The sequence below is a fragment of the Desmodus rotundus genome, chromosome 2 (genome assembly GCF_022682495.2).
Source record: "Desmodus rotundus isolate HL8 chromosome 2, HLdesRot8A.1, whole genome shotgun sequence".
In the NCBI taxonomy this organism is placed as follows: domain Eukaryota; kingdom Metazoa; phylum Chordata; class Mammalia; order Chiroptera; family Phyllostomidae; genus Desmodus; species Desmodus rotundus.
In genome coordinates, this window is record NC_071388.1 from 32,649,370 (window position 1) to 32,675,934 (window position 26,565).

Genomic DNA, 26,565 nt, shown 5'->3' on the forward strand with positions numbered 1-26,565 from the left:
AATTTCATCCCGTTTGCAGGTAGTGCCCATATCAGCAGGGAGGAGACCAGGGGACACCTCAAGGGATCTTTAACTCACTTCCCTGATAATATCCAGCACTGGGATCGGGACAGTCCGATGTTAGGTGCAATGCAAACACAACGTCAGGGCCTAATAACAGTGAACATGCCTGTTGGACGCTTGTTCACAGCTGTAAGTGTATTATCTCATTTACCCGTTAGTTTTCTCCTTCTGCTATTACAAATAACCATCAAGACTGTGGCAACAGTGGCTTAACTACCACAAATTTATTCTTGTACAGTTCTTGTAGGTTAGAAGGCTGGTACAAGTCTCACCAGACTAAAATTAAGGTGTTGGAAAGCCGTGTTCTTTTCCAGGGAAATTCACGTTGTGGGGGAAATTCACGTTGATGGTATAATTTAGTTCCTCCTGGTTGTAGAACCAGGGGCTGTGTTTTTGTGCTGACTGTAAAGCAAGGCCACCACATTCCTTGGCTAGTGGCACCCTTCCCCCATCTTCATAGCCAGAAATGGGGAGGCCAAGTCCTCATATTGCATCTCTCTGACCCTGACCGCAGCCAGGAAAGTTCTCCCCTTTTAAGAATTCGTGGGATTCGATTTGGCCCATCTGTATCATCCAGGAGAATCTCCCCGTTTCAAGGTCCATAACCTCAATGACATTTATAAGTCATATAACTTGTGAATATAAAGTCATAAAAGCCTGTGACTATGTTACCTTTTGCTGTATAAGGTAACAGAGTCATAGGTTTTGGGGATGAGGTTGTGGACATTTTTGGAGGACCATTATTCTGCCTACCACACTATTCACTACAGCACCATTAATATCCCTATTTTAGAGATAACTAGACTAGGTTAAGGTCTCATAGCCAGTAACTTGTAGAATAACGATTTGCCCCTAAAATAGGTATAATATTCCCTAATGCACAGTATTATTATACCGACAAAATAAGATACATAATGTGGTCTTCCTAGAAATAGTAAAAGGGCTATAAAACAACTGCCTCTTTAATCACATCATTGTCATCTCATTCATCATTCCTGCCAAACAACCACCTGTCAACTTTTCAAGCATCACCAATAATTTTCACAACAGTACTGTAAAGTACATGAAATTATCACCATTTTACAGGTGAGGCAGCCAGGACTCAGAGATAAGTGGTATGTCCAACACACACAGCCAGTAAGTAAGTAACAGGTACTCTATTAGAATTGGAGCTTTGAGCTGATATTGTTAAATTTTCACTGCTAAACAAAAAAAGCAGATTTTCAGCAGCTATAGGAAGGAGAAGCTTATACTCTTTCCTCTAAATCACATGCCTCCAAATGCCAACCCAAAGGTGGTCTTGCACCAAGCCTTGGAAAAAGCCAGGGGCCTCTCAAGCTATAGAATTTTCAAGCTGAAAGAGACCTTAGAGACTAGTGGATTCTAGTCAAATCTCTTCATTTTTCAAGTGAAGAAGCTGAGTCCACATCCTTTGTCTGAGTCACACAGTGATTACTGAGCACATCCAGAGTGAGGGCCCAGTCTTCCGACCCTTCCTCTCATGCTTACCCCACTTCTTTCCAAGTCTGGGTGGGTTTACAAAGTTGAAACATTCTGCTTTACATCAGTTCTCATTCCTTCTAGGTTCCATTATTAGGCAAGTCCTCAGTTCTCAAATAAACTCCTACAACATAATTTCTAACCCCTGCCAAAGGGAATTCAGTGATAGCTCTAAATGAAGCCTGAGCATCTGCTGTGTGGTAAGCCCTTTATCTTCTGTTTTGCAGCATCTTCCAAACTTCAGTTACTTGAACACTACCGTCATGGTTTTTCCAAATTTACATACCATCTATGTAGTTATTTACTTAATATTTATCTTTACATAATTTTCAAAGTTCTAACTGCTTTAGCTTTATCCTGGGCTATAATAGGAAATCATGATGTCCTAATTATTCTTTAAATATACATTATAAATATACAACTATTAACATTAAAATGAGTCTTTCATTTAACTACCCTCTGATTGTATAGAACTATTATAATCCTGAATATCCCATATCACATCCCAATCTGTTCTTATTTTATCATAATATTAAAGAACCCAAGCTCAGTTAAATGACTTAATCCTGGTATCAGGGCAGAGAAGCAGCAACACCACACCTCGAAGCTGGTGTGTGCACCCAGCCTTGTCACTTGCTGACATAAAAAATACTCAGCAGAGTAATTTACACCAGGTCAGAGTTTAGAGACCATCCACTTTAAGAGGGACACAGATTTCCTGTTGCATGATTGTGTATAGGGGTGGGTGCATTTGATGGGGGGACACTTATAAGGGAGCAACGATACTATACCCTTTTTATTTTCAAGTTTTTATTTTGAAAAGTCTTATATGTATCTACAGACAAGTTGAGAGAGTAGTGCAGTGAGCACTCCGTCCGCCTTCGCCTGTGCTGACCAATGGGTGACACCACACTCGGTCAGCTCTCCCTGTGCATTTGTGTGTGCGTTGTTGTTGTGTCTGCACCATTTCAAAGTAAGTTGAAGACATTTGTGTCACTTCACTCCCAAACCCTCCAGCACGTACTCCCTAAGAATAAAGACATTCCCCTACATAATTATAATGCCATTATCATATCAAACAAAGTACCAGATATACGAATATTATCTAACTGCAGCCCATTTTCTAAATTTCCCAACCGTGCCCATATTGTCCCTTTAGAGCTGTTTTCTTCTTCTTTCCGTGACCTAAGAGCACTTGTTGCATTTGGGTATCAGTTCTTAGATTCCTTTAACCTAGAACAGTCCTTCTAGCTCTGGTTTTTCATACATTGACATTTCTGAAGATTTCATGCCCGTTTTCATGATTAGTTAGATTCAGGCTAACCTATCTTTTTTTTTACACATTCCTTAGTAATATGGTTATGCAGAATCATTTGAGCAGAAGTTACACAGACTAGTCAGAAAACAGAGCAAATACCCTTAAAATCCTAGTTACTGAATAAGAAATATGACTTTTTAGCATCAATATGAACTATCAATTGGCAAGAGAAGTAGCTTTGATCTGTGGTTAGCTACACCTAACATTCCCCAAATCTTCCATACGCTCACTGACTCAAAAACTTCACCTATTCCCTTTCTCAAAGACGATGCAAAATGAATATAATACTGCTTTACCTGATCTGTCATTTTATGGTGTCAGAGTCCTCCTCTTAATCCAGGTCCTGTAATGAGTGGAGCACATGCAGCTGGCCGGCTCCTGCCTGTCTCTTTCCAGCTTCCCAAGACTGGTTATAGTTTAGAGGAGGAGGAGCAAGGCAAGTAAGGAGTGGACTGAAAGTCCAAGTCTAAGTGGATGCTGAATATTGATGAGACTAATCAATACATGCTTTGCCTCAGAGACTTGTGGCATTAATACCTTTGTTCCTCCAGGAAAGAAAACAGGAGCAGGTCCTTTAGGCATAAGTTACAAACCAGAGGCAGTCAGATCTTAAGTGTAGCCATCTCCAGGGATAGGTGAAATGCATGTGAGATGTGCTGGGCTGCCATGCCGTGTTTTGGAGACAACAGACAAAGACAGGGGCATGGGAGGCACACTGCACTCTGCCCTGCAGATCACCAGTACTGTGGTGTTTGTGCTTCAGATCCAGGCTGTGTGGCCAGAGGCCATTGTAGGCTTGAGTGGTTACATGAATGAGCTTTGGAGAGCTATGAACTTGGGTTTGAATCTCAACATTTTACTACTGGTGGTGTGACCTTAAGCCAGTCGCTCATTGTGACTGTTCTGTGCCTTAGTTTGAGAATAACAGAACACATACTTTGTTTCGTTGGGTGGATTAAATGTCATATGTGAAAGTGTTTAGCATAGTACATACTAGGTGCTCCGCAAATGGTGGTGTCATTGTTTTTATTATTATGGTTATTGGTTCCCTGTATGTCAGGAGGCACTTTCTGGAGGCGAGTGTAGAGTTCTCAAATAAATCTGTTCATATTGCTTGACCTTGTGCCCTTCTGCGTACCCTCTGTGATATCCAACTCCTTCTGGGGGGCCCTGGCAATATCAAAATTGACTGAGCTTGAACTGTCCGTGGTGATTAGTGTCACGGGTTCTACTGAGGCTCAACTGGAACCATTCCCATCAGAGGAAATGTCATTGAGAGCAGCAAAATTGAGGCACTGTTATGAAGAAACAGAAGATAACATAAAGAAGAGGTAAAGGAAATTCAGATTTCATCTGCTTCTTATTTTGCCACCCACTTTTCATTTCTGTCATCCCTGACTAAATATTTCAATTCAAACCATAACCTTTTATTGAGCCCAGCACAATTCCAGGATCAGACATGCTTACGATAAATAAGATGCCTCGGAGTTCTTAATGTATAAGGAGAAACTAACATAAACACAAACACACAATACAGTAATTTCTTTGTAGAAAAACATTGTTAACAGCGATAGTTAATCTTTATTGAGCTCTCGTTTGTGCCAGGTGCTGCTTCAGCACTTTACGTGGATTAACTTGTGCAATCATAACCTGAGGCGCTCTGTGCCGTGGAGCCAAGCTTTGGGAGGGCAGCCTTGAAACCAGAGCTTAAGAGTGTGGCCTAGGTAGCCACGCTGATGCTTTCCATCCCAGTTTGGGCTGGTGATGCAATGCTTTTCCAGTGACAGGACACTGCAGGAGTCTTTGTGACTAAAATGGTAGCTACCTCTGTTCTTTGAATGTTCCTTTTGAGAGAGAGGAAAAGAGAGAGAAAGAGAAGAGAGAGAGAGACAGAGAGAGAGAGAGGTGGCCTTGAGAGAGCTGGCTGTGTGCATCGTGGAGATCTAGTTGCACACACGTCCTGACACTCAGTCACCCTGGACAGATATGGGAACTTTAGCTTCCTCTGAGATAGCCAAGGCCTCTTCTGGTCTGCTCTGCTCAGAAATGAGTAACCTGTGCACCATTTAGGGATGGGCTGAAATCTTATCTCCGGAGTTGGGGTTGGGGGATAGGGGGAGGGATTCAGTCTCAGTGATTGCTTTGATGGATTTAGGGCTTGGGGAATTGAAAATTCCACTCCCACTTCAGGAGAGTTTGCTTCAGCACCCACCCCAGGAGCTGCGGTCCCACTGCACTGAGGCATCTTCGTGTTTCCCTGCCTGCGGAATAAAGTCAGGTTTTTCGTGCTTTGCTGTGGGATGGGGGCCACTCAATGAGGTGCACCAGTGCCCAGAATTGCCCAGAGATCCCAGCTGGGTGGGATGAAACCAGTTCCGTGTGATTATTCTTTCCCTTCAGGCCATATTCTGATTACTTTTGCATTTAATTTAATCTTTATAGTAGATACCAACAGCTCTAGGTGGGAGTTTGCAAGGGAAGAAAAGAGCACCCCCTCATTTTTTCATGATTATCTTTCCCTTTCAGCAAAATGAGAGTTTAATTTACTATAAATGGGAAGCAAGAAAACCAGCTATCTCAGCATGGCGTTCCTCTCTGATTGGTCAGGTGTGGGGAATTGCAAAGGCTTCTCTGAGGCACCAAATTAAACAGGAGTGCGAGAGTTGGGCAGTCCTAGTCCCTGAAGAAGGCCAGTGTGTTTTAAGATTTCCAAATCCAACTTGTCCCCATTGCAGCCCGCCTCTTCTCACCTTCTCCACAGGTACCTCTCTGGCTGAAGCCACCAGCATTTCCTGTGTGTGATACACAGCTACCCGGCTTCCCTGCCCCCATTCTTGTCCTAGAGTCTCTTTGACAGAGCAGCCAACAGTGATTTAAAAATTAAACCCAACCATTGCACCCCTTGCTTAAAAGTCTCCAAAGGCTTCCCAAACACTCTTGGAAGGAAACCCACTTTTATCACAATGGCCGAGAGGCCAGTGTGAGGTAGTCTTCCCTGACTCTGAGACCTTCTCTCCTACTACCGGCCTCCTCCTCCTTTGGGCTCAGCCGCACAGGACTCAAACTCTGTTAATGTGTGCCAGGCTCAGCACCTTTGTATTGGATGGGCCTCTGCCTAGCTACACCCCAGATTCATAAGTGGCTGGCTCTTCTACATTCAGATGACTAAGAGACACTCCAAGCAGGCTTCTTAATTAAGGGAGACACCACCTAACCCTTGCAACTCCTTCTCAGGCCTGATGCTCTGCTTTATTTTCTTTACAGCACTTATATTTGACATTTTATTATTCACTACTGTTTTATTATTAAAATATTAGATGTTAAGTATTAATAAGTTAATTAAAATTTAAATAAAATGTTTACTTATTTGCTAAGCATTAAAATTATTAAATTTTATTACTTGCTATTATTATATTATTTACTTGTCTATTTATTATTTTGTCCCACTTTTCCCACCAAACCTAAGGTCCATGAATGTAGAAACTTTGCCCATCTTGTTATTTCCAGTGACTGTGTCTGGTACACAGTAGATCCTCAATAAATATTTGTTTAATAAATGAAGGCAATTCAGAAAGGGTTGCCACATGCTTTGTTGCAATGGGAAAGGAGGTGCCTTAGACTAGCATTGGGACATTTATTGATTTAACATTAAAAAAATGCAGTATTTACAGAACATTTTACTAGGTACCAGTTGCAACCTATACCTCCTCAAAACTAATGGATAATTCTCTGTCCATTGGAACACTCCCTTCTCCCCTGAAACATTTTCTTTTCGTGGCCACATGACAACCTGATCACTTGAACTTAAGGGTCTTAGGTTTAAGTAAGCCAACTAGCAGTAAAGCCTGAGCTTTGATGCAATAGACTCAAGGGAGAGGGTTTGGTAAACAGTAGATAATTCTCTGACAGACAGGAGTGTAAATGTGCATTGGGTGGAGCAGAGTGTGGAAGAGGAAAAAGGGAGGGAAGTAAAAAGAGTAGAGCCCAGGTCTCCAGGAAGGTCGGCTGAGGCTGGCATGTTGTTCCTGTTGGATGATGCTATGGGACCAGAACTGACCTCTTGGACTTCCCCTGGAAATGAGCCTTAGCAGGGGTCCAGAAAGGTCTAGTTGTGGTCCAAGTGCAGCCATGGCCTCTATATCCAGCCACATCCATGGCTAGGGGAGTCTGTTAGGACCTGAGGAAGAGTGTCCTATGCTGTGGGACTAAGAAGGAAGAACATGGGGCAGGTTGTTGGTGTTAATTCTGTCTGGCAGTGAATAAATTGGCTTATTTCCTCTATTTCTCTTTTATCCTTCTATTAAACTTTCCTATAATTGAGTCAATTCAATGGATCTATATAAGTGGAAAAGAAAGAATTAGTAGATTCTTCTGGCCAGCTCGGTGGTCACCTGGAGAGACTCAGACTATCTGAGGTGACTAACCCAAATGTATACATAGAGGCCTGTGGGACCTCTTGACCCCAACTTCACGGCAGACCTAGGGACCCTGGATTCAGGGCAGAGGAAGTAGCCTTGGTTACTGGGGCTATAACTGTCAAGACTTCTTGGACTAAAGCAGTGACCTTAATAACCTTAAAATGACCCACATTCAGAGTACCAGATGAAAAGCTCCCCATAACTTGTACAAGTCTAGGTACCATCCCCACCTTTCATTTATCTCTTCTCCTTTCAAAAATATTTACTTCATTTTAATAGCAAATTAAACATAAATACATGAGACCATTGCCATTGAGAAATTTAATAGAATACAGATAAAATGACCCTCTACCACCAACTTTGACCAAGACACCTCCTTAGAGGGGTGTGTATTTTTGTTTGGTAGGTGTCTTTCCAATCCACCATCCCCTCTGAACCTCCTGCTCTGCTCTGTTTTCCTAGTTTCTGTCACTTTGGCTCCTCCCCAATCTGTCCTCTCTGTTGTGTTTGGATGAAGTTTTAATTTAATTTCTCCTCAGGAAGCTTCCTCTTAGTTTGTCCTCCTTGATATGGCATATAAGCATGTAGAAAGTGATGCCCAATTCCTTGGTCCAGGCTCCAGCATCCAATACCCTTTCCTAACACCCCAGGCTTCTACTTGTTCAAGAGAGCATGAGAAGACCAGCTATGTCACCACTTCCGCCATGCCAATGACACCTAGCTGACCCCTTAGTCTGCTGGCCATGGCTTTGGAAAAGAAGAAGAGTTTCCCCTTCCTGGAATAGTTCTATGCGTCTTCTGAACCCAAGGCACCTTGTAAAAAAAAAATGTATGCCGCCACTCACGAGGGTTTGGAGCACTGGACTGGTGTGAAGGGATGTTGTCTGGGTCCTCCCTCTGTCAGGGTTTCATTATTTGACCATGGACAAGTCTTGTTTAACCTCTCTGGACTTGACTTGTAAATCAAATAGATAATGTCTAAGTCTTTTCACAAGTCAGGTAGAGATTGTATCTGACCATGGGATTGTTGTTCGGATTAATTAAGATAATAGGAATACAGTGCTTAGAACAAAGCCCAGTATATAGTAAATGCTCACTGCTCAGTAGATGCCAGCTGTTACCATTTTTCTGCTCTCAGTTTCCATAATCCTTCGTTTTCAATTTAACATCCTTTTCAAAAGTTAATATGGGGTTGATTCTGTGACCCCCCTGGGTTGACTAAACTAGGTGAGCTCTGCCCATTTTAGCCTGGAGCTTGTGATATTTGGCAATGAGGGTGTTCTCATTAAAGGAGCAATGGGCCACCTACTGAGTGGGCAGGCCCCTGGGTCTGGGCCATTCATGTCACGGAGCTTTGACAATCTGTAGCAAATTTGTTTGACAGATGCACATCTATGGCAATTTTTCAGTGAGCACTGTCCCAAATTAAATAATCATCAGGCAATTCAGTCTAAATTGAATGGTGCTGCTGCATGCAGAAATTTTTTGTTTGCAATTCTTGAGTCATCTCGGTTTAAATTAAGCCTATTAAAATTCTCTGTTCCTAACCATTTTTCAATCAAGTGTGCCTAAATGGCCACAATAGTCTGCAGGGTATCTTTCTGTTGAGTTTTTGTCTCTTTAATGTCTGTGAGTTAATCATTTTCTGACAGTGTTTGTGCTATTTCTATCATTGCCTTCAACACCTTTTGCTGCTAATTTGTGTGTGCTAAGGGAGGCTTATGAGGTTGATATAAAAAGTGGGAGCAAAGAGCGTAAGGTCATCATTGCGGCTTAACAAACAACATTGCTTGGTGTTGTTGACTAATGGGTCACCAATAAAAGGAGCAGTCAGTGTCAGAGAGAAATGGCTCTTGTGACAACTGTTTACCAGATGCAGAGTTCCAGGAATGTACTGTTACGAGCAGATGGTGCAACTCGGTGGTGGGCATGTTGTTGACGTAGGTGTCTTTGTCCTGTAGATCTCTAAGAGTCACAACCATCTTCAATTTATTAGCCCCATTCTCCTCAAAAATTCCCAATGCTTACAAACACCAAAAGTGTGCTTCTGACATCTCTTCAGGGGCATTGAGAGTCCGTGACGAGACTGGGAAGAGAAAGCCCAAATAGAATTCCTCTCCCTTACAACTTGAAGTACCTCCTCTCTGAGCAGTGCAGGTGGGTCTGATAAAGCACTTTGTGGTGGTTGATGGGGAGAGGAAGCAGTTTTTCTTTTTTTTCAGTGATTCAAATGAGCATTTCAAAAATTGAAGGTCAGTGCCTCTGTGCAGTAAATAACGCAGTTTCCGTGGTCCTAGGAGCAACCCGACGGGTCTCTGAGGCTGCTCAAGGTAGCTGTAGACAGAGCCCTCCTTTGCGTTTGCCAAGGTATCTGCTGGGAGGTAGAGCCTGATGGGGGGGGGGGAGCCTCTGCATTTCCTCTGACTTCCCCTTACTCCTTTTTCTTCTCTTTTCAAATTCTCCTCAGGTGGTCTAGGCTGGATGGAAAAGGGAAATTCCTTTGTTTGTTAAAGCAAGAACACACTTTTTTACCCTGATCCAAGCACAAGATTCCAACCAAGCCCTATGGGTGGGCTCTGTTGCCACACCACAAAGCCATGGCCTTTGCTTCGCCACTGATGGGAGCAGGATGAAGAGGGTCGGGAAAGTGCCTTGGTGGAGAAGACACAGCGCTGTCCTCGATGTCTGGAGATGAGCCTCGTGCCACTGCTGCTGCAGCCCTGCAAGCCACCTTGAGTCGCTCAAGGACTTGGGACTGCAGTCTCTGAGGGGTGAAGCTCTAAGTTCCTTGTAGATATGCAATTTTGTCTTTTCAAGACATTTAAGATCACAGCGAGGATAGGGATGGGCTTCTTGCTGATGTCTTCACACCAAAGGGCAAAGAGATGGTCTGAGTGGTCCCATGGGTGTGTCGTGAGTGACAAATTCTGATCCAAGTTCATTTCTGGTGATGACAGCCCAGGCCAAGAGGCTGCCCCAGCACTAGAACATCCCTGATCTTTTTGTTCTCATTTCATAGCACCCAGTTTGACTAATCCATTGTCCCTACAGATTTCTTGCCAGTGAGAACTCACTTAGCATTTTAATCCATTAATTTGCTGCTGCAGAGCCAGCTCTGCCTCACAGATGTCTAGCTCAGATGCCAAGGCATTGAAAGATTGCTGTCTGCAAAGTTTATTGGGTAATAAAATACAAAAGCATCTCCAATACCAGATGCTTAAGGTAGTGCTTTGTCTGACTGTCATTGTGAACTTCCATGAAGATTGTAGCTGGAATGTTAGTAGGAGTGTGGGACCAGGAAATAGATCAGGGAAGGAACTATGGGCTTCCACAGAAGGCACTGCTGGATTGGTAAGGCTAAGTTTGAGTTTAAAGACTGACATTCTAATAAACTACAATATCTTTCACTAAAGTTGTGTTATACTCATTTTTTTTTTTTTAACCATCAAAGCTGAAGGAACAGCGGAGGTCAATGTATGCATAGAGCACAGAATATAAACCCAACAGCACCAGATGGAAATGTACATCAAACTACAGAAAGTCAACAAAAAGTAATTTGGTTTTTTCAAAAAGGGAGAAAAGGGAAAAATATGATTTTAGGTATTGAGAGTAGCACAGAAGAAGTTTCTCTCTTTAGATAGATATGCACATTTAAACAGTAACAATGGTATTCTTTTTATGTAGTTATTCCTCTACGCTTTCTCTTGAACGTCATGGGTATTATAAGGACAACTATGCACAAGATTTACAAAGGACTTTTCCATCTGATCACAGCTAGGAGGGGGGCAGGAATGGTCTCATCCCCTCTTTAGAAACAAAATATAACCAGAGACATTGAAGTTAAGAACAATCTAACAATAGCTAGGGCGGGGGTGGGGGGTGGGGGCGGGGATAGTGGGAAGAGGGGATTACAGGAACTACTATAAAGGACACATGGACAAAACCAAGGGGGAGGGTGGAGAGGGGGGAGGGAGGTGGGTTCACCTGGGGTGGGGTAGAGGGATGGGGAGAAAAGGCATACAACTGTAATTGCATAACAATAAAAAAATAATAATAATAATTAAAAAAAAATAAAGTCAAACAACAGTAATTAAAAAAAAAAAAAAGAAGAAAACAGATGCTTGGAGTCCTTGTTTGCCTAGAGTTACCCAACTCACATATTGCATTCTGATTTCTGAGTCTGTTCTTCCAATTATTTTAAGAATAAAGTTCCATTTCTCAGCTTCCTCCCTTCACTATTTTCACATTATTTTAAAGGCCAAGGAACTACCTTCTTCTAGGGAGATCACTGATGTTGGATCAGTCTTAACTCCAATGTCTCAGGAACTAAATGCTGTTTGGTGAGAGGCTACCCAGTGTTCTTTACTTTAAAGCAGGTGCTCTTTGCACAGCCATTGTGTCACAGGTAACCAGGTTCTCGGTGATGGGGACAAAGAATTGAACTGAACACCAAGAGTTTATAGCAGAGAACATGGGAGCAGGCCAACTCCAAGCAGGGATTGACCTCATGGGCTGGAGGGATTCTATTCTCATAGGGCGGATCCTTCCTGGCTAGTTTTGGCAGGTTTTTATTGCACATGTACAAGTAGTTGTATTACTTTAAAGCTACTATGCATGTGGTCTCCCATGATTTTCCCTGACTGGCCAACAGAGAAGGGGTCAAACAATGTTACCAAATGTACACCCCTTCTTTAGGGGTTTTCCTGTATTAGGTTTGCCTTGCTCACCACCAGGGAATCATAGCTCTCAATGTCAGAGATTGGTGAAAAGGAAAGGAATTATTTATTCAAAAGTTATACAGAATTAAGAGTAATGACTTAATGTCTTCATTAAAATCGCAAAGTCCCTTAAAACACCCACAAACACACACAGTCCTTCCTTCCCCTCTTTGCCTGGTCCAGGGTACCTTATCTCAGGAAAAGAAATAGAAGTCTGTGGCTCAGGTAGCTCCTGGTTCTTCCCAGTAATCTGTGCTCGTCTGCTAGGCCTCCCTCTGTTCCTGGCACCATCCACTATGTCGCTGGGATCTCCAAGTTCTTAATCCAAAATCACATGGCATCTCCTCATGGCCCACCAGTAAGAGTCCTTTCACCCCTTTCCTTCCTGCAGTGCCTCTCCTGCATTCTTCCAAACTGCTAAGAGAGAGCTCTGCATCGCTGCTACATGTTACTTTCCGGTTTCCTAAGCTGTGCGGCAAAGGGAGAGCCAAAGCCGCACGGTTCTTCTTGTCATGGCTGCTGCGCCTGGGTTTGAATCCCAGTGCCAGCCTTCCTCTGCAGCCCCGTTTCCGACTCCTCCCACAATCAGCTACACCTGCCAGTATTCCCATATTTTTCCAGCTTTTCTGGGCTGCCATAGTAAGTCTGGGCAGGTGTGGCCCTGTGTTGTGGAGCCAATCATCTCCAAGCTCTTGCGCAGGCACTGTAATGAGGGGGAGTTGCCCCCCAGTTACATCATGGGTTGAAGTCACTCACACCCCCTGGCTCAAAGCATGGCCACAGCTATTTAACATATCTGTGAAACTGGTCAAAAGTCATAGATATGTTAAATGACTGTTCTAGAGGTTATTTGCAAAACTGTTGCTATGCAAAACAACTCTCAATGGCCCTGCTCCAAGTGTCCCATCCTCCAGTTCAGACTTGTGGAGGTGAGGACATCCCATACTTTTAATATTTCCTGGACACCCTGAGTTCTGGACCCCATTGCGAATCCTTCTTTGGGGGTCCCCCTGGCTGTACCCTCTTACAATTGTGATTGGAGAGGTTGACAGTTTCTGGTTTAGGGGCCGTCACTGCTCATTGATGACCTGAAGCAAGTTGTTTTTAACTCTTTGCATCTCAGGATCCCCACTTACGAAGTGAAGGGGTTAAATGGAATGTGCTCAAATTAAAACTAAAATTAAGGAGAAAAAACTTGAAATCTGTGGAAAAATAATTAGAATGTATAATATAAAATAATTAGAAATAGATAAGCCAATAAACAAACCAAGAGGCCAAGAAATTAAGAGGAAAAATATAGGTGCAGTTTAAATCAGACAGATAAACAAGGGTTGAAAGTAAAAAGAAGGAAATGGTGGAAAACAAATGACATATACAAGTGAATGCAGAAATTTAAGCATAAAAACATTCAAAGGAGAGAAGCAAAGTTAGTAGAAATTAAAGTCACAAAGAAGTAGGAATCAAGATAGCTGCCAAGTAAAAAGGAAAAGCAAAAGCAGAAGAAAGGATGAAAAGTAAATAGCTCAGAGAAAAGAAAATAGAAGTTTAGTATAAAAATTAAGTATTAAAGTAAATAGTAATAAAAATTTTATCGCAATCTAAATCTGTGACAATAAAAAAGATGGTAAAAAAAGATGGTAAAAAAAGATGGTAAAAATAAAATGGAGTTTAGGAAATTTGAAATAGGAAAAAAACACAGTTGAAAGCAATATAAGAATAGTAAAGTGAAAATAATAGCAATAAAATGTACCTTTAAAAGGGTATATTTTAAAAATAAAAGGTGTTGTTAAATTAACTTCAAGAAAACGATCTCTTTACGAGAGCTGGTAGGCGTCTCTGAGCAGACGTCACATGCCACAGTATCAAAGCTCCAAGTAGGAGGCTCAGGCCCCTGTGGGCAGCGAAGCTCTGGGCTGTCAGGATGGGAGCACCCCAGCGATGGAGGGCCAGCCAGGGTGTCTCACTGCAGGTGAGGAGTGAGGTCAGTGGCCCCGATAGCTCATCCCAGGATGCCTGCACAAGCATGAAAAAAGGGGTGGTTGTTTGGATACACTGTGGGTGTCCAGGCACATGGGAAAAATGCAGAATTGTTCAAAGGGGCAGCAGGAAAAACTCCAGAAGTGTAGTGTTTCTCAAAGTGTGTGATTAGGGGTTGTTCAGCACCACACACATCAAAAATACAGATTCCTGCTCACGGTAGGGCAGGATGTTCCGGAAGTCTGCCTTGGTAACAAGCATGTGGGGGATTCTTATGATCAGGGGAGTTTGGGCTAGTAGAGCCATAAGACAGCTTCATGCTTCAAAGCTGGGTTCAGTGATGAAACTGGGGGTCTTGGTCCTACACACAGCAACTAAAAGAATGCCCAGAATTACATGCGGGAAGTGATCCATTCACCAACACTTTGGAATCTCTGGCATTCCTAACTGATGGTGTCATTCACTCAGCCAGCACTGCCCAGGGGGCCAGCCAGCTGGCTGAATCAAGATTTGAAACCCCTGGGCCCACTGTCAGAGGGTGGGCATAGGGTAAAGAATGTGTGCTATGCATTCATATAGTCAGGAGATTGCTTTCCCCGCCCCACCAGCACTTTCTCCAGTCCTGCTGAAGTATTCTGTGCCTGCACGCTCTTCAGTTCCTCTGTGCCTTTGCTTCTTGCTGGAATGTCTCCCTCCATTTTTCCTGTCCCATAGTCTAATAAAGTCCACCTCCTTCTGGAAGCCCTCCATAACCCTTCCTCCAGGCAGCAGCCCCTTCACTTGTCTCTGTGCATGTTTGTATTCCTCCCCTGCCTTTCCCATCTCCCCTGAAGCGAAAGGAGACAGCAGGTCCTTCAGGGCAGGAATATTTCTTCATCAGCTGTTTCTGCCTCAGCATCCAGTGTGGAGCCTGCTACGTAATGGGCAGCTGATAAATAAATGGCTACTTTGCTTTTCTCTTTATGCAGGCGGTATGTCCTGGGGTTGCTTTAGTGGCTTGTCAAATGTCAGATCATAGCTGCTGCAAATATTTTAGAAAGTAAGACGGCATGTAAGCAGGCAAAAAAAGTTACTATGATTATATGTTTTTGAGTTCTCTGATGCCTGAAGATTAGGCGGGCAGCCTTACTAAAATTGAACTGAACCAATAACCATTAACACATCCACATTAAACATTGCCATAAAATACAAGACACAAATCAGGGTTCCTAGGGAAAATGTTTACAGTTACTTTTTCCAAATTATAGACAGGGGACCTCCTCAGGGCTGGGGGTGTGGAGCCACGGGAGGTCCAGTAACCTATGTGCATACCAAGCATTGTTTGTAGACTAAATAAATAACTCACAGGTATAAATATTTTTTCAAATGAATATGGCTTATAAAATGCAGTTTCATTTAAAAGTGTTACTGAACTTCTTGCTGCTTTTCATTTTCTTGGGTAGATATGAAGAGAGGTCAACCTATTTGAAAAGAGTGGGAACCACAGGCTGATCAAGTGGCTGGGCTGCGGTTAGCCGATGACTTCTGGGTTTTGCGATGTCTTCCATCTCAAGGCAGGTCTGCTCCGTGACGGCATTGTGGCCTGCAGAAGTTGCTTGGACTCCACCCGAGTTAACTACCACTTACCCTGATAAGTCCAGCAACATGTCTAACTCATGGGCACCAGGTGGGACATCTGTGTTGTTCCCAGTGGATCCTGATACTTGTTCTTTTTTTTCTTTCTATATTAATCCCATCAATTTTTAAGATGAGCAATACATTTTTTATACTGAAAATAGATCTGGACTTTTAGAAATACTCCAGAGTGTTTAATACCGCATTTTTGGAGATTTCATTAAGCAGGAAAACTTCCAAAACAAAATCAAAGTCTCCCCCTTGTGAGAACCGCCAACTTTAAATTTTGCCAACATAGAACAATGGATGAAACAAAAAACCCTCCAAAATGGAGACATTTAATGGGCTATGTATCACCAGGTGATCGGCTCTCAAACACACATCTTGCCACTACACGGTGAGAGCATGCCATCTCCAATAAGCCCGTATTTAAGTGAGCTTTATGGAAAACTCACCGCGCTGTCCTTGTTGACCAGTTTGCCCTCGCCTGGAGGTAACTGTGGCCGGCCCTGGTGGATGGGCCTCCGCTAGGAATGGCTGCCCTAGTGAGGAGGGGTGATGAGAGGGCAGAAAGCTCCCGGTTGACCTGAAGCCTATGCTGTTTCTGCTCCAGCGATGCCTGCTAGCTCTAAATTCCTCAGTTTCCTAACGAGTTTAGTAATTAATGCCAGATAATCTGCGATTGTGGAGTGCTGGACATCAGGCTGGAAAATTTGGTCAGACCCATGTCCACATGACATCATCTGGTAAATTAACTTCGAACTTCTAAAACCAAGATGACTATTTTGGGGGGAAGGTAACCCTCTATTAAATTGTTATTGTCACAGAATATAGACTTTGTTCCTTACAGAATATAAAAGCATGTATTCAAATTGGTGATATTCCATTTTAGAGAAAATCAACACTAAAATATTTTTTAACCTATATTATCAAGAACTCATTTTGAAATCATTTATTGTGTCTTAACAACTGGAGCTGGTGATATCTAGATTGTTCACAATGACCGTGACACCTTGCACATTTCTTAGTCTCTTTCACGTTCTCCATCTGTCACTGGAACCCACGCCCTGTGTTTTTTGTAAAGGACTTCAGGGATCTCTGGCTAAGTACCATGGAGTCCCAAAATGGCTGGAAATGATTGATTAAGACCTTGAATCTGGTTATTTAGCATGAATTATACATTATCCTTCACCTCAAAAGATCTGTGGAAACACACAGAAAATAATAGCGAAACAAAAAATTCTTTCACTATTATATTGCTTCATATTATACATAATTTCATTATCTTCCTCCTTTATTTTTTTAAAAGTACTTTTTATTAAGTGAGCAGGAAAATACATGATTGAGCATATTGAATCTACATGGTGTGCCCTTTACAAGACTGAGTGAAACAACAGATTTATCGGAAAGCATGTGTCAATCTCCTACAACGAAACCTCATGCAACGACATTCAGTGGAGCTGAATATATACAGAAGTTAGAGGCTGCCGGGGAAGCCTCAGAACTGTGGTCACTTGGTAGAATGATAAGACCCGATATGATTAGGTGTTCTTGAAGCTGCATTTGGCAGGAGGATACTGTTAATTTCTTGTTTTAGAAAAAAAAATGTCATTTCTAAGTGTTTAGGCCAGAAAACAAAATTCAAAATCCTTTTCATACTTCCAATAACTCTGTACTTATTGCAACACTAGTAACTTACAATGGATGATTATCTGTATAAATGTGAGTTTTGAAATGCTGTTTTCCTCAAGAATCTATATCAGCGGGGCTGGGGGTGGGGAGGGGGGCCGGAGGAGCTTAGGTAAATTTCCCCGTCTCACCCACTGTAGTGGTGGGGAGACGGCGGGTGGCGGGGGTGGTTGGGGACCCCCAATCTATATGGCAGCCTTTCCTCCAACTTTACAACTTCGCCTGTTATGATTCACGGAGCAGGAAAGTAGAGCCAGGATCACAGCCAGTTGTTGTTCATCCACACCATCCAGGAAGCAAAATCCATAGCATTTTCTGTGTTCTACAAGAAAGCACACCTATGCTTCTATGATATATATAGGCTTTGGACACAGCTTTCTGTTTTGATATTGAAATGGAAATAACCATATAGTTCTTTGAAAAAAAAATCCCAAACTTTTATATCCATTCATTCATCCAATAAATCCTTACTGAGTGACCGTATTTACCAGGCATTCTTTTAAGCACAGGAGATAGGCCAGGGGCCTATCAAAGCAGATGTTGGGAAGTGCTATGGAAGGCGATAAAGCAGAGGATGAGTGGGGGCGGGGTGCTGGGGATTATTTTATATAGGTCTCTCATAGGAGAGGGATATGTTGTAGGGCTCTAAAGGAAGGGAGGAGCAAGTGGTGCAGATACTTGGGGGGAGAGATTTCTAGACAAATGGAAGAGCCAGAGCAGAGACTGTGAGACAGGAGCACGCTGGTGGAATTCTGGGTACAGCACGGAGGGCAACGTGGCTGGAGCTGGGCGACCCGTGGAAACAGTGAACAAGGTCAGAAAAGCGGCAGTGGTAGGCAGGGGTGGGGCCCAAGTTAGGGCAGATTTATTAGGGCCTCACCGACCATTGTATGGACACTGCCATTCTGAGATGGGGAGGCATTGAGGACTTGAGCAGAAACGTGGTGTGACCTGGTGTGTTTTAAAAGTGTCATTCAGGAAAGATGTGGGGTGGACTGAGACTGGATTGTGGATATGCTCTGAAGCTAGGAAAAACAGGATTTTTTTTTAGTGGATTGTATGTGGTATGTGAAAGAAAAATGAAGGGTAATTACAAGCTTTTCTGGTCTGGAAAAATGGAGTTGCCATTTATTGACTGACATAGGGAAAACTGTCATGGGAATAGATTGGTGGGTGGGATGCAAATTAGTTTTGGACATGTCAAGTTTGAAAGGCCAATTATACATCCAAATGAAGATGTCAAGTAGGAAGTTAGACACATAAATCTGGCATAAGGGAAGAGGATAGAGCTAGACATAATACTGTGGATATTATCAATATACACACAGTTTCTAAAGCTCCAAGACTGGAAAAAGGTCACTTAGAGGGGGGTGTCCAGTGCTGGGCACTCCAGGAACTTGGCAAAGGAAAGTGAGACGTGGTCTGAGAGAAGGAGAGGGATGTCCCAAAGCTGAGAAAGCATTTCAATAAGGAAAAAGGGGTTGCCTGTGTCAAAGACCACACATCAGTCTAACGGCAGGACATCAGAGATCTGGCCTTTGCATTTGACAGCATGGAGATGGCTGGTGTCCTCAGCAAGAGCTACTACGGTGAGGCTGGAAGCCTGACTTGAGTTGGCTCAAGAGACCAAAAGATGAGAGGAACTGCAGACAGCAAGTATATGTAATTCCCTCTGAGGAGTTTTTCTGTGAAGAGGGGCACATAAACAGATAGCAGTTATAGAGGGGAAGGGGATTAAGATGAGTGTTTATAAGACTAGAGATGGCACCATGAAGTGAAATCCTCCAGTGAAGCAGGAAGAATGCAGGGAGAGAGAGAAAGATGTTGTGGCAATGGCCTTTACTTGATGAGGTTGGATAGAAATCGAATGAGAGCAAATGGGAAGAATTGACTGATTGGAGCTAAGGAGGCGGTGTACTGATTGATAATAAGTTTCCCTGGGTAAGACCAGGAAACTGAGAAGCCAGGGTATTTATAGGATCGTGCCAGTGGATATTGAAATCACCAAGAATTAAGAAAGGGTGGTGCTGGAGCCGGTGACAGTGAGCCAAGAGCTGGAATACTTAAGCAATGAGGGGGAGCGATGACAGGTTAACTAGAGACTTCACAGCCGGATGGCAAGGGCATCAAAGCCCTGCGTGTTCAGAAGGAGGGATGGATAATGCGAGTGGCAATGAGGAAAGGCAGGCATCCTACTACCATTGTTTTATTATTCACATTTTGACAGAGATAAAATAACATATTCCAGGGTGTGGCAGTGACCGTATGGGGAAACCTTGGCTTAGAACCGACCAAATCATTCTAACTACTGCTTAAAACAACCGTAGGTAACTGAGGGCTTTTTGTATGCAGGAAAAAAAAAAGATATTTGACAGTAACGAAAAGGTTCCGACTAGAAAATATGCCAAGAATATTTTCTCTTTTTATATCCTGACACAGGTGAGACTTATCCAGTTTCAGCGCATGTTCAACAATTGAAAACACTTTAGAAAACTGAAGATTTAAGCAACGTAAACACTTGTAATCACAGCAAAATGAGTTTCCCCTTCCCATATAAATTTGGCATCTCTACAGTTGTTAACATTGTAAATAAGACAGCTGAAATGCAGGAAAATAGTTTCACAACATCTAATTCTAAAATTCATCCGAGATGTCATCCTTTTTTCCCGATGCTGATTTATTTCTCGCTGTCACTTACATTGGAAATTCTGACTTAGGGTAATGTCTGAAGTTTTTAAAGAGACCCTAATTCAGTATGACTATTCCTTAACACCAACCCCAGGAGAAAGAGGTAAGAGGAAGGGGCACCAGGGGCTGGGTATTTGCTATGTGCGAATGATGAATGATCCACTGCTGGAAATGAAAACTCACCTTTTTTTTTTTTACCACCATTTGCTCAGCCTCAACAGTGCAATGTAACTTGGTACTAATAAAAACAAACCATCTAAAGCAAATCCTAGTGTGTGAAGTGTTGAGTTAGTTTGATGATGTCTATACAAAGTCAAAACCCTGGAAATTCTAGAGTATTTCTATTTTTAACTGTATTTTCTAATCTTCATCTAATGTTTGGCATCATAGACAGAGTCCAAGATTTTGTCCTGAAATTAACATATCTGAGGCCCTGGCCAGGTAGCTCAGTTGGTTCAAGTGTCTTTCTAATATGCCAAGGTTGCAGGTTTGATCCCTAGCCAGGACACATACAGGAACCAACTAATAAATGCATAAATGAGTGAGACAAATTGATGTTCCTCTCTCTCTACTTCTTACCCTCTCTCTAAAACTCAATAAATTCATTTTAAAAAAGAAAATATTTCTTATAAAAAAATCTGAAAACTTATCCAAGGATTTTTTTTTTAATCTCTTCATGGGAATTTAGTTTTGGTGCATTCTGGAACTTCCTGGAATGGCAGGCCTAGAACAATAAAGTTCAAAGCAGAGAGTTACGGCCTCATACTGTTTAATGCTATGCAAATTTCTGAATAGTCTAGTTGTGGAAAAAATTCCCAGAACAATGATACATAATGGAAATAAAACACTAGCTATGTTTGGCAGAAATGTACAAATGATTGGTTTTGAACTTGCACGTTCTCAAGAGGTTTTCTTTGCTGGAGCTTCTGAAAAGAGATCAGTTTTTACCCATTTTGAGACCCATGAAAGGACAGCACACTTCAGGGTTCCTGTTACTGCTCTACCGATCAAGGCCAAAATGTAGTGGCCCTTATGACAAATATTGGCAGGTAACTGAAATCAAATTTAGACTTTTGGATTTTATGTTGCAACTATGTAGTCTCAGGGGAGGCCAGTTTGGGGATTGTTTGTCATGCATTGTTTGCTTTGGTTAGACTTAAATTTTTGAGGAATGAACTAAAAGGTAACTAATGTCACAGAAACTGTTGAGAAGGCCAGAACACAGTATCAGAAGGGATTTGGGAATATTGAGAGGGTGATAGGTAGGGGATTCAGAATGATCATCAGTGTGTTGCAACAGGCTCCTATTATCCTCCCTTAGATTAAAAAGGTTTGCATGTCTCTCTTAAAAATAACATAGCACATTATGTATCTTAAAGCAATCAACACAAATACAAGTCACACCTGTTTAAGCAGACTTCAGAAGACAGCACACACTGTTAACACAGAGAGCTACATTTCAAGAATACAGTGACGGGAACTGGTACACACAGCAGTAGGGAAAACTTTTTTTTTTTTAACTTCATGAATGTGAGGTCAGACTTGAGCCACTTCCGTGTCTGGCAATGAACAAAACCGAAATGGCTCTGGCTTGAATTTCACATCTCTTTCCAATCTAATGCACAAGAGGGACCAGAGACACCAATTACCAAGGAGTCACAAGAGCAGACAGAAAACTGTTAGTAGATCTTGACAACCAGGAATTACAGTGCTTTTAAAAAACGTGTACCTGATGAAAAGTATGCTAGGAGTGTATCTCAGAAAGCAATGTCAATGTGTTAGAAAGATGGAGCCCCTGTCCAAGTGGGATTTCATCTGCATCTTACTCTACACTGTTGAAGTAGCGCTAGGTCTTCTTGAAGTGCCATCTAAAAGTCTTCAAGAAAAATAAAGGGTGGACCTTAGTGCAAGCTCTCTTCATTGATATTGATTGTGTGCAGTGACAATGGTCTTCATGTAGCCGGCACGGGGAGGCCATGGCCATCTGAAGGGACCTCACAGGTCGTCCATTCCTACCGCCCACCGGATGCGGGCATCGTGCTGTGGTGTCCCTGACTGGCGCCCAGGGAAGAGGGTAACCTGTCAGGCCCTGATCCAAGACGACGGTTGGGCTGACTCAGTGGGTTTTAATGCTTCATTAGCACTTTAGAGCAGCAAGGATCTAGCAAGACTTACTTTGGAAGGAGGGCTCAGTTTCTCTCTGTAGAAAATAAACAGAAAATAAGCTCATTCTAGAGACGAAAGTCCCCTACAGGAAGAACAAAAGCTAATAACTGAAACTAACTAGTTGCAAAGTCTCAAAACTAAAGAAAATGTTATTAAGATGCTATTAAGATGATAAAAACAAAATCTTTTCCCTGTCCACAAAAAAAAAAGAAAAAATTAAATCAAACCAAAAAGTTGGCATTTGTTACGAGCGACAAAAACAGCCTGAAATATTCTGCATGACCAAAGCACCAGTGTGTCAGGGATGGGGCCTGTCCTGGTGGAGGAAACGTATTTTTGAAGATAAAAGCTTAAAGGAATTCTTTAGATATCTTTTAAAGATGGACACAGACTTGTGGGGGGAGGGGCACTTATAAATCTGATTTTGCCGTGTACTCAGTGTAAAATACTTGTACAAAAATATAAAAGGCATGGCTTGATGTTTAACGTCTGTGTTTTATTGTTGTTGGCACCAGAAAAAGCTCATGTTCTATGTTATGTCACTGTACATACTGTAAACAAGACTGCATTAATATTGTTTTCTTATGAGTTTTTGTTTCAATGAATCTAGATTTTAAAAAATACATTCACAAACTACCTTATGTTTAAACACAATGATTCCCTTTTATTTCTTAACTGTACCCCAAATCCCACAATAAAAAAATCATTTAAAGCTGTGTGTTTCAAACTTATCACTTAGAAATAAAAACAAAACATAACATAAAAACAAAGATCAGTTTTGCAACATAATTTAAAGAAGCTTCTGGTTTAAAATACCACAGCAGCGATATAAAGAGCTGGTGGCAATCACATTTGGGGAGGAGACCCAAATCAATATATTTTGTCCACATCTGCATCCAATGATAGTAGTTGCTAAATTCAATCCAAAAAGTTATTGCTGAATTTGTTGCATGGAATTTGTAAAGACAGTATTGTTCAGCAGCAGAATCACAGCAGTAAAAATGAGAACGGGAGAATTTCATTGCTTTTGAGAGCTAAAAGGACCATGATGAGGACATCTTGGTGATTGACTGAAGATAATCCTCAATTCCTTTCCCATGTGTTACCTGCTTAAAATAATGCAAATGACAACCACCTTTACAGGAGGGGCATGCTCATCTAGTTCAGAAACCAGAATAATTCCCCTTCCCTCCCCTCCTTGCCCAAACCACCAGATTGAAGTGGCTCCATTTCTCTAATGTGTATTTCGTTCTCATTAATAGTACATCAGCTGCTCATGCATTTAGGAAAAATCAGTAGGATCTCAGATTTGGGGGTTTTTGTTTGATCTGTTTACAGTAGCTGTTTTCTCCAGAAACAAGCCACATTAATTTCTGTGGTTGGAGTTTTAAAAAATTTTTCAAGAAGAACAATTTAGTCAACTACTGTTTTGTTTAAAAAATATTAACTACACCTGAGATTGCCAGTTGAGCTCTCTATATGTCTCCTGGAGATAACACTGCTGTGATGAACAGTGAAACAAAACAAACGAAACGAGGTAGGTTAAAACAGGAAGCGCAACACAGATATCGGTTTGCAACACCTCGATACCACAGGTGGCCATGCTTGTAGCTTTGGAAAAAAAATCCCAGACAGTCACGCAAAAGTTCAAATCATCTGAGTAAGAGTTTATAAGGACACGAGTCAACCTGAACTAAATACACACGTATCTTTGCACAAATGTTGTTTGCCATATGTTGGGTAATTTGGAGGAAGGTAAAATGATTAGCATCTCAGAATTTTGGCCAAAGCCTTGCTTTCAAGTTCTAGAAAATCTGAACCAGTGATGCCTACTGTCTCAGGCAGGCATAGTAGTCTAGTCCCTTCTCTCACCAACCCAAGAGAACACAGGCAGCTCAGAAACATTTATCATTATTTTTTTCAGTCACAGTTTTCATCTTGAGAAAGTGGCATTGTCAGGAGAAAGCTGGGAATGACCAGAGCCTGGGTGTCATCCACTCCCCAGTTAGCACTCGACAAAGTGTCATTCCTAGTGAAGCCCAAACCGGGTGACCTCTTAGCCGGGAGGCCTTGTACACTTATAAAAGAATGTGTGTGTATGTGTTTTTTTTAGCTTGTTTCCAGAGGCTCTCTCTGTGTGACCTCATCTGCCATCCCATCTTTTGCCCTGACCCGTGGCATAATAGCTGAGGGAAAAGTGCCTTACAGGACCCCTCAGTCACTGGAGCCATCTCAACTCAATGACACAACTGTCCCATTCAACACACTCCATTCTGTGCAGGGCCGTATAAAAATAGGGCCTGTCAGACTCAAAAATGGCAGTTGATTTTATTAGTCTAAGGCTAGTAGTTTAGCCATTTAAAATCTATTTCCCAAAAGAGGGGAAAACAGTACAGTATTTTTCTTCTCTTAAAAATTCATTGGCCAGTTGCTACCAAAAAGCAACCTTTTGGGTTGGTGAAGGCAAAAGAGTTCAAAAATTACCCCACTATGCAGTTATGGCCTTCAGTGTAAGGAGATAAGGTACATTTATTGTGCTGTCTCTCACCATTTGAAATTGGAAATTTTACAACATATTGTATACTTAAAGCTAGCAGGCAGACAATTAAAAACGGACTAATTTTCTCAGTATGCATTCTCTTCCCATTCTTACAAAGTAAGGGAGTAAAGAAAAAATGTAAAAAACAAAACAAAACTCAGAATCCACCATAACACAGCTTAATCATAAGAGCACACAATATTTGTTTCTATCCCTAACTCCGAAGGGCACATGGTCCATCTTTGTCCACAGGCAACGCAGCATTCTTGGGGATCTCCTGGAAATTCCTGCCACCTTTTTCTCTCCTTCTCAACCAGGCTGCAACATTGAAAGATGGACTGTTTTGGGATGGGTGGAGGGAGAGGAAAAGGGGAAAGTGGTATGTTCAACCAAGCCTTCTGATTCTGCCTCTAGACTCGCATAAGTCCACATGAGTTATGTTCTTTTTAAATTAGAAATAACGCCATGAAGATAAGTGCCAAGTGCTCTTCTGTTACCAGTTCATCATGGAATTTCTGTTGAGGGTCATGAAAAACACTTGGCTACTTCCTCCAGATCGCACGGATGCAAAAAATACCTGTTTGAAATTAAAAAGAAGTTAGTTCAACTGCATGGTTTCTTGCCCTCTTTTCTTCAACCGTCCATCCATTTTCTCTCACTTGTCCTATCCTGGCCATGCGTCAGCTCTTAAGACTCAGTGGCTGGTGTTTATAAAGTGCCTTTTAATACAGCACATCCTCTGTAAACACTCCTGCCTTTATGATTGTTATTATCACTTATTGTGGGATTGGCCTTCGGGGTCAATCTTGATTTGTAACTTCCCCTTTGGGTGCTCACATTTTAAAAGGGAGTTTTGTGCGGGGATAACATGCTGGATTTCTGGCCCAGGACACAATGGGGCCTTTGTTCATTTTTGGAAAGCTGCAGAGGCTCCCACCCCTCCCCTACAAAGACAAGAGGGCAGCCTTTGGGACTAAAGAGAATCCTTTCGAATCTCCAAAGTCAAGGGGGGAAATTTTGGGCAAACGGACTTCTCAATTTTTTTAATTAAAAAAGAGTTAAATGATTGTGGTCAGATAGGATAAGGTGTTCGATGTCTATTCACTTTGGCATTTCAAGAATTAACGCTTGGCCTCTCTGCTGATGCAGGCATATCTTCAGCCAAAGGAGATAATGGCATTAGTAAGCAGAACCACAGTCCATTAAGTCTGGGTCTGTTAAATCATTTCATCAAGCAATCAGAAAAGTGAGCAAAATTTGGGTTACTGCTTGCCTGAGCTGAATGTCAATGGACCACTGCCCTAGGAAAATAATCTTCTGGGCGGTGGCCTAGCCCTTTATTCAGCCAACACCAAACTTTGGTCCAAGGCATTTACTTTTGTCACTAGTATAAAGTCTCTGCTACTTCATTTCCACAACCGCTTCAGAAGAATGCTGTGGAAATGCTTGTCATTCAGTTAATGCTACATAGGTTAGTAAAGCTGCTGTTAGGGTCAATGGTTCAGAGCGGCTGAGCACAGAGGACCCATGGAAACACAAGGAGGGAAAGAAAGAGCTGCTGCTCTCGCCAGGTTGCGTGCACTCTGGACTTCAAACCTTGGGGCCCAGGTGTGGGTGTGGCCCCAGCCTGCACCTGAGAGTGTGGGCAGGGCTTGGCACAGCTTGGCAAGGCTTGTTGGGGTGGGTCTTCAATAAACTAGGAGTGTGGGAGCCCTTGCCCAGATCACTCTTAGTCTTACAATTTCCAGCCACTAGGTGAGGGGCTGGAGTTTTAGTAAGGGACGGTCTGGCATACTCTGGTCAGGTCCTGGAACCCTCCTTGCCACCTGCTGCTATCACCCACCCAGACCACACCAGACCATGCCAGATCAGAGT

At 42.3% G+C, this 26,565-nt stretch overlaps 2 protein-coding genes and 1 long non-coding RNA gene across 6 annotated transcripts in view; 1 reads left to right on the plus strand and 2 right to left on the minus strand.

The window, feature by feature from the left end:
* SLC2A2 (solute carrier family 2 member 2) overlaps positions 1–3,314 on the minus strand; it is a 40,351-nt gene extending 37,037 nt beyond the window's left edge. Inside the window, exon 1 of the mRNA XM_024560555.4 lies at positions 3,178–3,314. Within this exon, the coding sequence (XP_024416323.2) occupies positions 3,178–3,189 (12 nt within the window). The 5' untranslated portion in view covers positions 3,190–3,314. The remainder of the gene's footprint in view (positions 1–3,177) is intronic.
* Positions 3,315–9,321: 6,007 nt separating this feature from the next.
* On the plus strand, positions 9,322–10,682 carry LOC123479690 (uncharacterized). Its single transcript, XR_006655385.2, has 3 exons — positions 9,322–9,456; positions 9,597–9,666; positions 9,767–10,682. It is a non-coding gene; the product is annotated as an uncharacterized lncRNA (long non-coding RNA).
* Positions 10,683–23,793: 13,111 nt separating this feature from the next.
* The window catches only part of TNIK (TRAF2 and NCK interacting kinase), a 337,687-nt gene continuing 334,915 nt past the window's right edge, over positions 23,794–26,565 (minus strand). For all 4 annotated transcript variants that reach the window (XM_053918077.1, XM_053918076.1, XM_045197962.2 and 1 more), the window contains one exon: positions 23,794–25,267. In XM_053918077.1, the coding sequence (XP_053774052.1) occupies positions 25,184–25,267 (84 nt within the window). In that variant the 3' untranslated portion in view covers positions 23,794–25,183. The remainder of the gene's footprint in view (positions 25,268–26,565) is intronic.